The sequence below is a fragment of the Erythrolamprus reginae genome, chromosome 3 (genome assembly GCF_031021105.1).
Source record: "Erythrolamprus reginae isolate rEryReg1 chromosome 3, rEryReg1.hap1, whole genome shotgun sequence".
NCBI lineage: Eukaryota > Metazoa > Chordata > Lepidosauria > Squamata > Dipsadidae > Erythrolamprus > Erythrolamprus reginae.
In genome coordinates this window covers 125,673,410-125,689,371 of record NC_091952.1, presented here as the reverse complement: position 1 = coordinate 125,689,371, position 15,962 = coordinate 125,673,410, and the positions used below count along the sequence as shown (strand labels likewise).

The window sequence follows — 15,962 nt, the reverse complement described above, 5'->3', positions numbered from 1 at the left end:
CAATAAGAAATGAAATACTAAAAAGGGCAAGAGGTGATGGATAGATACAATATACTTCTTAATGTGGGATTTACTTTATTAAGGATTAGAAAATAGAGGTAGAGATTAGAAATTGGGAAAATATTATTATGTATACTGCTACATAATATATTATACTGTAATTCTTATGTATACATAAATGTTAGAAGTTGAAAGATTACCATGTATACCTAAAATAGAATATTATTATTATCATCAGTATTATTAAAGTAAATTGACCCAAACAATACACTGTTCACAAAGTACTTACCGTATTTATGTCTAAGAAAAAACTATAAAGTTATTAAAGTATTTCTATTCTGAAGTGCCTTTACTCACAAAGAACTGGTATGTCTCCCATATTAAAAGCTGCTTCAATTATTTTTCTATCTGACACTTCTATTCCAGCATGATGATAAGCAACTCCACAAATGAGGAGATCTACAAATAAAATTCAAACTTGAGACATTGATCCTCCCCCCTCCATACAGAAATAATTATAGTTTCTCCAGGTAGCAATTACATACATACCCCTAAGCTTGGCTTCTTTTATTAAATGTGCAGATCTTTGTAACCTTCAAGGAGAGAATAAGGAAATATGGCAATTGAAACAAATCATTAAATAAGTACAAAAAAGTAATAGTTTTTTTTAAAGATAACTCTGTTTCATTTCATCATGATAAACATCAAATTGGACCAGGGTGAAAAATAGGAGAACCCCATTTATCACCTGATAAGACTAAAATATTTTCACTCATTTCATGACACCAATAAACAAACATTTTTAGTTCAAAAAGACTACAAATGAATTTTACATTTAAAAAAAGCTATTCTCATTAAAAAATGTTCTCACACTAGCTCTCTTCTTTATTATTCAATGAATACATAGTTTCTCATGAGGCTTGGAGAACTGGCTATGCAATAGAACCTATACAATGGTTTTGTTGAGTGTTATTGGCTTTTTTTATACCTTGGTTGTGAATTGTTATATAAATATTATAGGGTTTTATATTGTTTTATATTTATATACCGTATTCTATTTGAGATGGGCAACTATAAAATTGAAATAACAAATAAATTAAATACTTTTGCTGTACTTATAGAGAAAATGTACTGTATATGGAGTATGCAATTAAAGCAGTAAAATTACTGCTTCAAGAAATTGATTGCAAATCAATGAAGTGTATTTTTAAGGAGTTTTAAAGACTGTTATGGGGAGACTGGAAAAACAATGAAAATATTCAGCACTAATGCTCTAATTGCTGGTATCTGCATGAAACTGCAGAGCACATAGATATTTATTTTAGATATTCTAAAACCAATTACTTTTCAAAAGGATGAATTCAATTACATTATAAGTAAATGGTCTGATGCTATTAATTTGCATTGCCTGAAATAGTCCTATGAAAAATATTTTTAGCTACATTATCTAATCACCATATGCTAACAACTTGGGGGTACTGATTCTATAGCAGTCCATTATAAATTGATGAGAAGCACCAATTTAGTTACATATAGACTATGCATATGTTGTAACCAAGAGAAAGTCTGCATTACAAGGTACCTTTGTTTTTGTTCTATTGTCATAATAAATTTAGCATCTTTTGCTAGTACAGAAGCAGCTTGCTGAACTCCTTTCCTTGTGGCACAGAACTGTAAATAAGAAAATCCATTGTTTATAATAATTCTGAAAAATACACTAGAAGATAACAATTGTTAAGGGGGAAACTGTCATGCATACCACGAGTGTTGGCTTTTGTTCAGAATATGTTTGAATAACACTAGCTACTTTATAGTTAAGTGTTAAGTCAAATTTGAATTCAGTTTGATTGCTACTGCAGGGAAATCCAAGCACAACTTTGTGCAGCTTCACTGGACGGTATCTTTCATCTATTTTCAGGCATACAGCAGGCCTCTTGCCATCTGAAAGCCATTCTGCAATCTTTAAAGGAAAAGAAAACATGTTAGGATTGAAATTGGAAAAGAAATGCCTTGGGCTGCAGTCCTGAAAGGACTTGCTCAAGAGGAACTGTACTTTAATCATGAAAGCTCCACTGGCACAAATATTTTTAGATTTATTTATTATGGGTATTCAGTGTGCTTATCTGTGTGATGAATACAAAGTACTGTTCCAGAAATTTTACCAAGATTTACCAGCTAATACAGCTAAATACTGCTTACATGTCTATCTTTCTGCTATTACTGTATAGAGTGCTTCCTACTTTATATGAAGATAGTGAGTAGAGAATGTCATCTATATGCAAGACATTAGCTGTTCTGTATAATGTTCAATCACCGCATCCCTGGCATAACAGTAAAAAAACAAAACAATACAACTTCAAAGTCACTTGCACTGATTTATTGGCTATTCCATGCAAAACAGGAATCAGAAATAAGCACTGAGTGTAGTAAATGAGTGATCCCTTATTCACTCAAGTAGGACATAGCAAACTGTTCCTTCCTCCACATTCATCCAAATAGCCAGTACTGTACACATATCCTAGATGCCTGAGCAAATAGGCAGGAGAATCCATGACTATAATTGCATGTATAAATACAATCTAAGATAACTTCTTTCCTTTTTTTTAGCTATAGAGGACAAATATTATGTTGTTTCTGGAATTCTGGCCACTGGCAGGTAGCAATAATGGTGACAGAACTTTCCTGAGGAAAACCAGGAGGAAATTCCCCTTTCTGTTTAAAAAATGTTATTTTGAGACAAATAACATGGAAGTGGCTAGATATGAAAAGAAGTAGACACTCAGAAAAAACCAATGGAAAGAAAACATAGAATTATTTTTTTCTATTACAAAAATATTTAAGCAAAATGAAGACTGGAAAAATAACAAGATGGTTTCAATAGACTAGTTTCCAGGAGAAATATGCAACCAAGAGATGCTTGAGCAGGAGGAAATGTAGTAATAGCGAAGATAACCATTTGCCCCGGAAGCAGAGTAATGACGCTGAGACAGTAGCTGGAATTTAAAAATTGGTCACTTTATTAAATTAGCATAAATTTTAAAACCGTCAATTTTAAAACCGTCAATTAAAATAACGTAACTCAAACATAACAGTGTAAACAAAGGACCTGCAGAGGCCAACAACTAATGGGGCAGAGTTAACCTGTCAAAACATTCATAGGCAACAATTGGGCATAACTCCTTGCTGATCCAGGTGAAGGTAGCCACCTTCACCTAGATCCGAGCCACGCCCATAAGCATGTGGGAGGAGCTCACCCTCCAATCCCCGAGGGAAATTGGATAAGGTGAGTCCCATGGGCATCCCCTCTCCAATCCCTGAAGTTGCACCAATCTATAATTCATGGGGAGAGGTGGCCCATCATCTTGAAAAGATGCCCAAAAGGAGAATGTGCAGTTGCTCCTACTGCCCATTTCCGCCCCTAACCTGCCAACCCCAGTGACCAGAAGGAAGCCAAATTGATCCAATGTATTGCACCGCACCCCCTAACCAGTCCATCCTTAACATCAGTGTGGAATAGGCGAAAGAACAGCCGCACTCGTAGGAGAGACCGCAAAAAATTCCTATTTGGCCCCGAGGCAACCCCATCCAGGCACACGGTATGATAGAGGAGGGCGGGTGGGTGTTCGCTTCAGGATAGCTGAGGGCAGAAGGGGGAAGTCCGCTTCGAGACGCCCTTAAATAGGCAGCTTAGGACCTCCCCCCAAGCCCAGGAGGCAGCGTGCTGGCCTGGCGCGCTGCCAGAAGCCAAACTTCTGGTTTTCTCCAGAAACTGGAAGCCGGAAGAGCAGGCAGTGTCTCCCGGCCCTGGGGGCAATTTCTGAACTGCAAGTGTGGAAGGGCAACATACCTGAGCTAAGAATATCTTTTGAGAACATAAAAGTACTAACATCTTTCAGCTGTGGCGAGGGGGGCGTTTGCCCAGGTTCGCCTGGTGCACCAGTTGCGGCCCTATCTGGACCGGGACTCATTGCTCACAGTCACTCATGCCCTCATCACCTCGAGGTTCGACTACTGTAATGCTCTCTACATGGGGCTACCTTTGAAAAGTGTTCGGAAACTTCAGATCGTGCAAAATGCAGCTGCGAGAGCAGTCATGGGCCTACCTAGATATGCCCATGTTTCACCATCACTCCGCAGTCTGCATTGGCTGCCGATCAATTTCCGGTCACAATTCAAAGTGTTGGTTATGACCTTTAAAGCCCTTCATGGCATCGGACCAGAATATCTCCGAGACCGCCTCCTGCCGCACGAATCCCAGCGACCGATTAGGTCCCACAGAGTGGGCCTTCTCCGGGTTCCGTCAACTAAACAATGTCGGTTGGCGGGCCCCAGGGGAAGAGCCTTCTCTGTGGCGGCACCGGCCCTCTGGAACCAACTCCCCCCGGAGATTAGGACTGCCCCTGCTCTTCCTGCCTTCCGTAAACTCCTTAAAACCCACCTTTGCCGTCAGGCATGGGGGAACTGAAACATCTCCCCCTGGGCACGTTTAATTTATGCATGGTATGTCTGTGTGTGTGTCTGTTAGCATATGGGGTTTTTAATATTTAAACATTTTAAACTTGTCTGATTACCCATGATTTGTTTCTACATGTTGTGAGCCGCCCCGAGTCTTCGGAGAGGGGTGGCATACAAATCTAAGTAATAAATAAATAATAATAAATAAATTTGCAGGAACAAAGTTTCTACATGATCAGGATGGGATCCATGGTAAAAGCAGGCCAAACTATTCTGGCATTTGAGGTAAGATAAGGCATTGAAGTATAAACCAAAAATATGTAGGGAGTCTAGAGGAGCTAAGAGGAAGTGCTCCTACAACTCTGATTGAAAGTTGCAAGATATGGGAGTCAGGATTAGTTAGGCCAAGCTAGCTATATAAACACAGTGAGAGAAATAACTTCTGTCTTATGAAAGATTAGGGTTAAATTCTGCTTTTAGATTATTTTGTTTTAAAATATAGTAGTCTGATGCATTAGAAGATCAGGAGAGATATAACAGTTACTGAATACATACACTCACATACTAACCACATACATCACAAATTTATGACCCATCAATGCATTTTGGAACACAATCATAAGACTGCCAGTACTGTAACAAATATTAGAGAACTACAAAGTTTGCCCATCAAGTATAGCTTTTTTTAAAATTTAAAGTGCTATAATTGTCCATTCTTTTCTTTTTTCTTTCTTTTTTGGGATATTTGATTTTGGATAGCAAACAGTTGAAAAGAAAGAAAAAAATATTTTCAAATCTTAAGTATAAAATATAATGTATAAAAAGAAAAGTTAATTCATGTTTCTTACATCTTCTGCATTTGGAATCGTTGCAGAAACTGCCACAAATCTCATGGGAAATACTGAGCCAGGGTTGTCAGAACTTTGTGAGAAAGAAGACTGAATAGTTTTCATCCGGCTGACCACCACTTCAAGAGTAGCACCTCGGCTCTCATCTTTTACAACATGTACCTACGGAATTAAATACAACTCTATATAAAACATCTACTGCTTTCCATTATTATATTTTAAGTCATCAGTTTCTACTTTACCTCATCAATAAGGATAAGTCTCACTAGCTGAACTAAAGAGTTATCTCTCCACTTTCTAGTCATGCTATCCCACTTTTCCTAAGGGATAATAGGAAAAACATAATATTGTAGTACAATATTAACCATCTGTTTTATATGATTAAAATACTGTTGGTACTATCAATCACTATTATTACTACACCTAGCAATCAGTTTTAGCATTATAAATTATTTCAATCTAGGAATTATTTCAATCTGTTTTTGTTTCAAGGTAGCAGCATTTTATTTAAAAAAAATTACAACAGATCAAATTCAAACAGAATTTCAGAATAATCTAATGAATTGTACAAAGTAATGCTGCATTTTAATTTTTCAGATTTAATCATTGTGTAGCTAAAGCTACTCTACAGCAAAGAAACCTCTTGTTCATGCCATGTGAAATTATAGATAAATCAACTGGAGACTGATCAGACTTATTTCTAAACATTAAAATATAACTTGAACAGTACTGAATGTTTCTAATGAACAAACCAACATTAACTAATTTTAGAAACTTACTGGCGTAGTCAAAATAATATGAGCATGCTGTATCTCAAATAAATCATCCACTGCTGTATCTCCTGTTAGCTCCTTACAGGTGAGTCCAATGGGTCCAAATTTTTCTTTCCAATCATCAAAGCGCTGACTGCAGAGAGCTTTTATTGGAGCCACTAAAACAATGTCAAGTGTTGTAAAAGAACAAGACATCTACAAAATAATTCCAGTACAATAACGCCAATACTTTTCCACCACTTCAAATCTCTTTAAATGTCCCAACTCCTTTTAAGGTTATACTCCAATGAGTTTACTATATGTCTTCAAATTCTTTCACTGAGCCTTAACTGTATACTCTTTAAATTTTTTCTTTGATTTCCAGTGGTGATGCGGGGCGCTGCAGCTGGAGAAGGAAGAGCTCCATCCTTTGAGGCTATTTTTTCTTTCGCGATAGGAGACCTTTTGAGGCACAAAGGTATGGAGAACTATGTGGAGAAAGAGGGGCATCCTGGGCAACAGTGGGCAAAGGCCTTTACTCACTGGAGCGAAAGGCACCCTCCCTCTCCAAAGTGAAAGTCTTGTTGCTACATCATGGTGGGCCGAAGCCACAGTGAGTCCCACTGATCTAGGAAGCTAAAACACTAGGACATTACATCTAAATCCATTTGGAAAAGACTCTCATAGCATAAGGAACTAACTGGAAATAGAGCGATCTGAGTACGAGGACAGAAATGAAGCTCCAAAAGAAAGAACCTAGCGGCGAGAAAAAGGAAAGAGGAGCCAGAAATAGGCACAGAGTACTACAATATTTGGACTAAATGGCATGACTGGACTAAAAAAATAAGAAGATTCAAGAGACAATATGAGACGAGTATGTAAGAGTATACAAATAAAAAAAGGCAATGTGTAAAATGATGAAATATTAAATAAGAATATATGTATTTAAGTGTCTATACATATAGAAATGTTATGAAAAACCAATAATTTTTTTAAAAACTTTTAAAGAGCACACTTTTTTGGTTTAGTTTACATATTCTTTTTGTAATAAATTAATATTTAAAAAGAGAAATTCTCCATTTTTCGAGAAACTGGCTCTGCTGCCATTACATCTTATAAATTTCTTTTTTGTTAATTTTGCCATATTTTCACTTTTAGCAGTAAAGGACAATTATTCTGATGGCACTACAGAAAATAACACATTGTGAAGGAGGACCAGGCGAGACGTTGCAGCTGCTGGATTCAAGTCCATATTTCTGTTATCACCAGAAAGTACAAAAAACGTTGTCCAAATTTGGAGCTTCTGGATTTATTTTCCTTATTAGTGAAACCAATAAAGTAAATGTTTTAATAGAAAAAGGCAATGAAAGCAAAGGAAATCCCACTCTCTGAGCAGAACTATTTCTGCCTCTCTGTATATTGCAGAAAGAGTGCAGCCCAATCATTACATATCACTGCCTGCTTAAAACAAGGGTCAAAAGTACAGAAAGAATTTCTAGTATAAAGTGACTGAAGCAACGTTTAGACCAGAGGACTTAGCTTTGGAGGAAGATCTTCCTATCTGCAACCTTATCCACTGAATCATGTCACGAAGAGGCATAGCTACTAATTACTGGCCTAAGTTTAGTTTCAAGTTTTATTGGATTTATATGCCGCCCCTCTCCGAAAACTCGGGGCGTCTAACAACAATCATGAACAATATACAATAAAATCCAATACTAAAAGTAAATTAAAACCCCTTAATATATAAAACCAAACATACCTACAAACATACCATGCATACAGTTGTAACGGCCTAGGGGGAGAAGAAGTCTTAATTCCCCCATGCCTGGCGGCAGAGGTGGGTTTTAAGTAGCTTCCGAAAGGCAAGGAGGGTGGGGGCAATTCTAATCTCTGTGGGGAGTTGGTTCCAGAGGGCCGGGGCCGCCACAGAGAAGATGTCATCCAAAGCAAGAGTTATGAAAGGATAAATCAAAACCACATTATGCACAACTACAAACAAACAAACAAATAAATAAATAAATCATCATTAAAATATATATACAGTTTTGTTGCTGCCATAAGGCTACATGTAATAACTAAAACAAGCAAAAATGAAAGTTTTATGAGCAATAATAAGTTTAACAAGTAGTATACTTACTATATACAATTTTAATATTTAACCAAGGTATTGGCACTTTGATTAATAATCTTGTAACTGCAAGTTCAAACATCACAGTTTTTCCAGAACCAGTTGGTGCGCAGATTACAAAATTTCTGTCTGTGTAAAGGAGCTACAAAGTAGTAACAAACAGTAAAATATAGTACAGCAGCCAACAACAGCCAGTCCTCGAAGAGGGGCGGCATAGAAGTCCAATTATTAAATAAATAAATAAATTTTGACTTTTAAAAAATCCACTTTTTAAAGAACATGAGAAGCAAATGAACCTAAACTGGAATATTTAATTTTTTTCTTTGCATTTGCCAATCAAACAATTGGGAAAATATATCGTATTTAAAATGATTATGTGGCATGGTCTTAAATAGCATTGCTAAGATAAAACCAGTTATAAGTCCCAAGAAGAAGTAGTGTACATAGGAGAAAAAGTTATATGCAATTTATTTATTTATGTATTTATTTAGCACATGATATATCATACATGGACTAGCAATATATATTAACATTTCACCTAGATTAGTAAAATACAATAAAACAGGAATGTTTAAAAGACCTATTTTCAAGTATCACCGTCTAAGCCCATGATGGCGAATCTATGGCACCAAAAAAGCTTCACCATCACTGGTCTAGGCTATCTAAGCATTGAAGAACAGCATCACTTATATTTTAAAAAATCAGATACTGGACAGCATATGCCCTCATCTTATAACCAGTCATAATATAATCTACAGTTGACATGGGACCCTGCAGTCACACTGAGGGGAAGATACTAAGCCCCTTCTATATAGAGAATGCTGGTAGATGCAGTATGAGGTACAAATCCTACTCAGGATTAGTCCATTGTTGACATGTCTGGCATCTTTTTTGTGCAGTCATTTACATGTCTATGTCTCAGCATTCAGCAACCCATTTGGCTTTCAATTTGGGAAACAATGTTAAAGTTGTTGGGCAGATGCTGGGCAAGTGCCAGTGGGGAATTCCTGAATTTAAGTCTTTCAGCAGATAAATGTCTTTAATTTTTAATTTGTCTTTACAAATATACAATAAATTTTGTTAATCATATACATTCCTATCAAAACTACTATCCTATACATGTTTAATAGATAGATGAAAGATAGATAGATGATAGATAGATAGATAGATAGATAGATAGATAGATAGATAGATAGATAGATAGATGATAGACAGACAGACAAATAAATGATATATGAGTTTGAAATATGTTATTGTCCTGTGTAAATTGCTCATGGTTCCATTAAATCAGAAATTTCATTCAATTGTAGTTTGGGCAATTATAACATCTAAAGAGATTTTGGAAAAGATATCTTATAAATTTACTCATTATACTCTAAAAATATTCATTTCTTTGCTGCTGTAGCATGGGCCACAGCAAGAAAAAGAGATCTGTTGAGATGTTAGCATGGTGCTATAAAAAACTAGTGGAGTTATATTTTGATAGAAGACAACAATACGCAAATTTCTGAAGCATAATATAGGGTGATGCTGTATTTCTACCCTAACTTACTGATCTTGAAGAAGGTGCTTAAGATCCTACTATTCTCCAGGACATTTGGGTGCTAAGGATGGAAAGCTATTTCTGGGAATTTATTTGTTTTTCTGGGTATTTATTTATTTTGTTTTAGTTTTTGTTATAATTACTTCCTCAGAATGTAAGAATAGTTTATTATCAGTATTATAATATCATAATTAGCTCATACTCACATCATCCATAGCCTTAGATTGAATAAAATTAAAATAAGGAAACTCTTTGAAAATATTTCTAAATTGAGTGGCTTAAAACTGGAATTAAGGAGACATTTTAGTGAAGTATGGCTACAATTTTATCTAAACATAAAAATAAAGCCTTCTAAATTTCCACATTTGTTGCATTTCATAAAATAGGTCTTAAAACAAAGGAGAAAATGCAAGAAAAAACTAAAAAAGAAAACAGATGTCTTGGGGAAAATATGTACAGTATTTACTATTTATAAAATTACTGATTAAGTTATCTAATGTAAATATTATTCATTTATGTGGGTAACTAATCAAATGACCCTACCATTCTAGTGAACAACTAAAGCTAAATAATATTACTGTACCTCAATCTATGAATAACAGAGATATTTATTATTAATCTTGTGGATCATGACCCTTGGTATAATGATGAGTTTGTTCAATTATCTTTCCTCTTATGCAGCCATAATAGGAATCCCTTAGCCACATGAATAATTTTTGGATTTTAAAAGTGCTATTACTTATATCCAAGAAATGTTACATAATTATCGCAATAACTTATAAAAGGATACGGATTTCAGTCACAGGCCTCAAAACCACAGAGTCATTTTTAGATATTACTAGTAACAAAAAAAAAAGTTGGATTTAATTTTCTCTCTTTCTTATTCACACACACATTATACTTGATCTTAGCCAATATTTACTTAAACGGCACAAATAAAAATATAATAGGTTAGATTGAATTTAAACATGCCTGGGATAATTCATCATAAGATAAAATACAGGAAATAGTATAAGGCAGACTAGATGGACCATGAGGTCTTTTTCTGCCGTCAATCTTCTATGTTTCTAAACTGGAAGTGAGGTAAGTTGGAACTCACCCCTGTTCCTATTCCAATGTAAATAATTTCTAACCCTAACTTAATCTTTATAATTGTTGATGGGTGCTTCTATGATGGTTGCTTCTAAACAAAGCTTTTCTGATATAACCAAACCTTCACGATTTACAGAATTTTGTAAGTAATCATCTGTGCTTTCACACTATTCCTTCCATATTTTCTTGTTATTAGGTAAACCTCTAAGACAGAAAAGACATATGTCTTTAAATTGGTAACACTGTACCCCAAATCCCCACACATTTAGAGTTTTTTTTAAAAAAAAAATCATACAAATAGCCTTGGGTAAATGATGGCAACTGGCACTGAAATCACATGAGTTCACAAGTTCTGGCACTTCAGGTTGCTATCATTAAGTGAATCCCATGCTATTGCTAAGCATGTCAAGTGATTGCCATTTGCAACCTCCTGTCAGATTCCCCATTGACTTTGCTTGCCAATAAGGTCACAAATGATGATCACATGACACAGGATGTTGCAATGTCATAGTTGTGCATTGGTTCTACTTTAAGTATCACTCATTCAACATTGTTGTAAGTTTGAATTGTCATTGTATAAGTGGCTGTTAAACAAGGATCACTTGTGCTTTAATATTTCTTCATTGCTACCCCTATATAACTAGATTAAACTATAGGAATGGAAACAAAAGGGAAAAGAATATGTGAAGGTACAAATAATCACCATCATTTTGTCTACTTGGTCTTAATGTAGAGGAATATTCAACTCTATGTCACTGGCATTATCTTATACCCTATTGTAACAACTTCAGTATTATCCAGCTTATGTATATTTTTTTGTGATTCATTTTTTTCCTAATTTGTGTTTATCGAATTTACCTAATTTATCCAATTTACCTTCTACATAAGTAGTGTAGTCCTAACTTTTGGTTTACATAATTTTAATAGATTAACCTGTATATTTGAATTTGATTCTGTTCATGAACATACATTATTTACAGTTGTTTCTTGGGAACTGTAAGTTACGTAACTTTTGCCGAAAAAAGTGTAGGAAAAAAATATAATTTACCTTCCGTACTAGAGATCTCTGAAATACATGGAAATGATGGTGCTTTTTTAATTTCTTTTGTATTTGCAGAAGTAGAAAAAGTATTATTTATGGAAAGACCATTAAAATTTGAATTTTGGGCTATCTGCGTATTATTTTTCCATAAGTCTTTTTTCATCTTTTTGTTGTTAATAATATTGCAATATGTATCCATTTCTATCTTTGTACTGGCATTATTTGCATATGTATAAGAAGTTGGTTTAAACAAGCTGTAAGAAATGCAAAGGACTTTTTAATAATATACATAAATACAACACATCTTTTTATATGACAATTATATATTTTTGCTCTGTTGCATTGTTTCTAATAATTAATTTTAAAATCTTATAAACAATGTATATAACTCTGATTATTCAGCTGACTGGTCCATTAGCAGTACATGTAAGTATTGTATGCTCTCTTGTTGAGAGGTATTATTCAGATCATCTCTCGTATATCTGCTTTTTCAGCCCACCATAACCTCCTTTTCTACTGAGTTTCTGAAAAATTATATAACTTGAATATTGCAAGAAGCAGCATTTTAAAGTTTTCAAAAAACTGAAGAAGAAAACAGAAGGTAACAAAATATTTCATTCTGACTTACTCCTTTCTCATTTTCATTTCATTACATCATTTATATTTGGATACTTAATGAAGGAAAAACAATGTCTGCTATACATATTTTTTTAATGTATTCCTCTTTGAACTGAGAATCAGGATTCATCAAGTTCACATTAAAATGAACTCTACCTAGATAAAAGTTACTTAGACTTTCAGAACAAATTCCTGAAAAAGGACAATCTAGCCTCCTAAATCACCAAAGACTACTTTCTAATGGTAGTGTAACGGGATGTTACATTCCCATTCATATAGTAAAAATTTTATGACTATCATCTATAAAGATTGGAGTACAAAATCTATATGCTGTAAGAGATTATGTTTTTGTGAGCAAACTGAAGAGTGATGGCAAATCAGTTGTACCAAAGGTGAAACGTTTAATTTCTCAACCAAGATGCTTCTTCAATTCCTACTGACTGGTGGGGAATGGAAGGATTTATATTATTTGCAGTCATCTGGTTGTTAGCACCCCGAGAGTCAGTACTTGGCTCTCTGAGAGTCAGGGAAGTGACTTGAGGATTTATCTGTATTCTCAGACTTATATGAAGTGCAGAGGGGTGTGGAACTTTATTGGGATGTTTTCAAAGAAAAAAACAAATGAGAAAGTACAGTTGCCTTTTAGAAAAAGTATATTTGGATTGGGACAACCATGACCTGGATGATTGAGAATTTCCATAGACATGTGGCAAATCAGGTGTTTTTTAACTAAATAATAAACTAAATTGTGTATTTAACCCCTTGTAAAAAAGTGTTTTGCCTAAGGCAAATCCAACTACTATACAGTACTAAAAATTTGTTCCCAGATATGCTACATTCAAATAGTTCTGATAATTATTAAAATTGGCATAGAATCATACCTTTTCCTGAATGTTGAGTAAGCACTTTCATCACCATCTTCTTCTGGAAAATTAATTAATTTTTCTTTTCCAAAGAACTCTATAAGACAAGTTCCCTTTATATTCTAATCAAGACATGGAGAACAATGAATCTGATTCCAGCTGTTGTCCCCAAAATGTTATATTCTTGCCCCAATTTTAGCCTGTAGTTACTATAATTCTCTTTGTAAAAAATCTTCTAAAAATACACAATATCATGCTTGTCATTAATCTGTCAGTTCAATAATTATTATATTGTATTCATTTTTTAATGGATGGATAACACATTTTGTATCTTATATGCATCTGTCATGCGTAATATTCTTGCAATATCAAATTATAAATTCAAATTTGATTTCACCTAAAAATATAAATTCAGAGTACCACAGTAAAACTAAGAAAATTTAAAAGAAAGGGATTCGTCTTAGTTTTATAGACTGACATTTCAGAAGAAATTCATACATTGAAGCATGTGAACCTTCGGTTCAAAATAAACCATTTTTGAGCTGATTTCCACTCCAAAGCACATATCATATAGCATGATTTAAAAATATTTATTTTATTCAATTAAATTTATAAATTGCCACAAGAATTATAATGATAGGCTTACATGTGACCAGCAGCTACCCAACAAAGGGCCAGGCAGGGCATGCTTAGTCAGCAGCAGGAGCAAGAAGATGATGAAAGTGTCTGGAACAACAGAATGGAGGGTGGCTGGGGCAACAGAGTGGAGAGTGGCTGTGAGAAGACAGGGCACTGAGGACAAATGTGACTGGAACTGGGCTGAGGCAGTAGGCCTTTGTGCTGCATTGCTGGACTGGGGTAGGGTAATTTCAGTGTTTGGGGATGGCTATGGATTCATATGGCACTATCAAGTTGGTGCAACTAGAGCTTCCTGAGGCAGCTGCAGCTTTGCACCATACTGCTGGGTAAGCTGTGTCTTCCCTTGCATCCTGGGCTGGGGTTTCCTGGAACAATTTCAACCTTGTGTTGCAGCTCAGAAGCTGTTTTGTCTAAGGAAAAGTATTATCATTGATGCCAATAGCAAGTTTTATCCTGGAATAAGTAGCAAATAGGATTATTAAATGGAGTTATAGAAGCATCATCATATATTATCTTAAATTTTGTTAGCCGCCCAGAGTCCATTGGAGTTGGATGGCATATAAATCCTGTTAATTAAATTAAATTAAATTACATTTATTTAAATTCCTGTGGTTATCAGGACGAGCTCTCTAAAACAAAAATAGTAAATTTTGTTTTCTATTTAACTTTTATGAGTTGTCATATTAATCCTAATCATAGATTCTACCTTCTTGGTTAATTTTTGCAAAATCCATTTGTAGCTCCTGAGTAGGTGGAATTTCAAAAACAGATGGAACAGGTGCAAGTTCCCAATTTGTTGGCTCTTCATTTTCTGGATACCTTTCAAAATATGCATACACAAAAACACTTTAAGATGTTCCATCCAAATTGCTAAGAAACAACCAAACATATTGACTTCTAAATTTGCTTTTTTAATATTACACTTGAGTAAAAAAGTGTTATATTTAACATTTAAGGTTTCTGTTAATGTTAACCCACTTCAGTTAAATATGAATTTGGTATGTGGTGGCTAATGGTTGGCAGCCATAATTCCAAAATCCGTGGATTTTCTGCTTGTACAACTAACCTATAAAATATGTGGAAAACAATTTAAATGAAGAACGATTTTGTAAGATAATTGAAACTCCAAAAAGTATTAAATATAACATATAACAAATTATTTATTATGGAATAAATGTTCAAAGATGTAACAGCATAGCCTATAGAATCTAAAGGATGAAAGTAACAGCTTTAAATTATTTCTAAAAGAATTATTTTTAAGCAGAGATGTTCAGTTAATGCAATGGAGATTGGTATTTCTTTGTACAGAAAGCTACATGATTGGCTCAGTATTCAGCCAATACTGCGTTACCCAGCTGACACCATATTTTAAATTATCAGTATTTTTTACCAATCACTGAGTCAACTTACATTTGCTTTGTGTCTGGTCCTTCAAAAAATAAGTTGTCTAGAGAAAAGACAGGTTGTGCCATTGTTGAAATCTGATTTTTCAATTAGCTGTAAAAACATGCAATAAACAACATTTATTTATTTCATGTCAGTTTATGCTCATAGTCTTCCCCCACAATTTTATTCTCCTAGCCACTTTGTGAGGAAGTTTAGACTAGTGGCTGATAAAAAAAGAGCTTCATTACTGAGATTGTTTTAATCTGGATCTGTTTTAATTTCAAATACTCTGAGCCTGTACCATATAGACATATTCACCAAAACTATACATGCTATAATCCATTATTAAAACAAGTGTATCATTTAAAATATTTACCCTAATGATTTAACTAAGCATAGTAAATCAATATTCATTTCCTTTTTAGAAAAGCTTTTTAGAAAACCAAATGAACCAACCATTTAAGCATTTGAGTGTAGGCTAAGTAATAGTATGTCAAATCAATAGTTCTCAACTTTTCTGTTTTTCAAAGGAAAGGAAAAGAAAGGAAAGGAACACATTATTGATAAAGCTTTGCGAAGGAATTCTGGGAAGT

At 34.5% G+C, this 15,962-nt stretch overlaps 1 protein-coding gene across 1 annotated transcript in view; it reads right to left on the bottom strand.

Annotated features, from left to right (window-relative positions):
* The window catches only part of HFM1 (helicase for meiosis 1), a gene marked incomplete at its 5' end in the record, with an annotated part of 65,683 nt that extends 50,213 nt beyond the window's left edge, over positions 1-15,470 (bottom strand). The window contains 14 exon segments of the mRNA XM_070748573.1: positions 358-459; positions 550-593; positions 1,583-1,725; positions 1,727-1,960; positions 5,304-5,465; positions 5,546-5,623; positions 6,083-6,234; positions 8,196-8,328; positions 9,936-10,006; positions 10,520-10,567; positions 11,870-12,117; positions 13,363-13,441; positions 14,690-14,802; positions 15,394-15,470. Of these exon segments, the coding sequence (XP_070604674.1) occupies positions 358-459; positions 550-593; positions 1,583-1,725; positions 1,727-1,960; positions 5,304-5,465; positions 5,546-5,623; positions 6,083-6,234; positions 8,196-8,328; positions 9,936-10,006; positions 10,520-10,567; positions 11,870-12,117; positions 13,363-13,441; positions 14,690-14,802; positions 15,394-15,470 (1,684 nt within the window).
* Between the last annotated feature and the right edge of the window lie 492 nt (positions 15,471-15,962).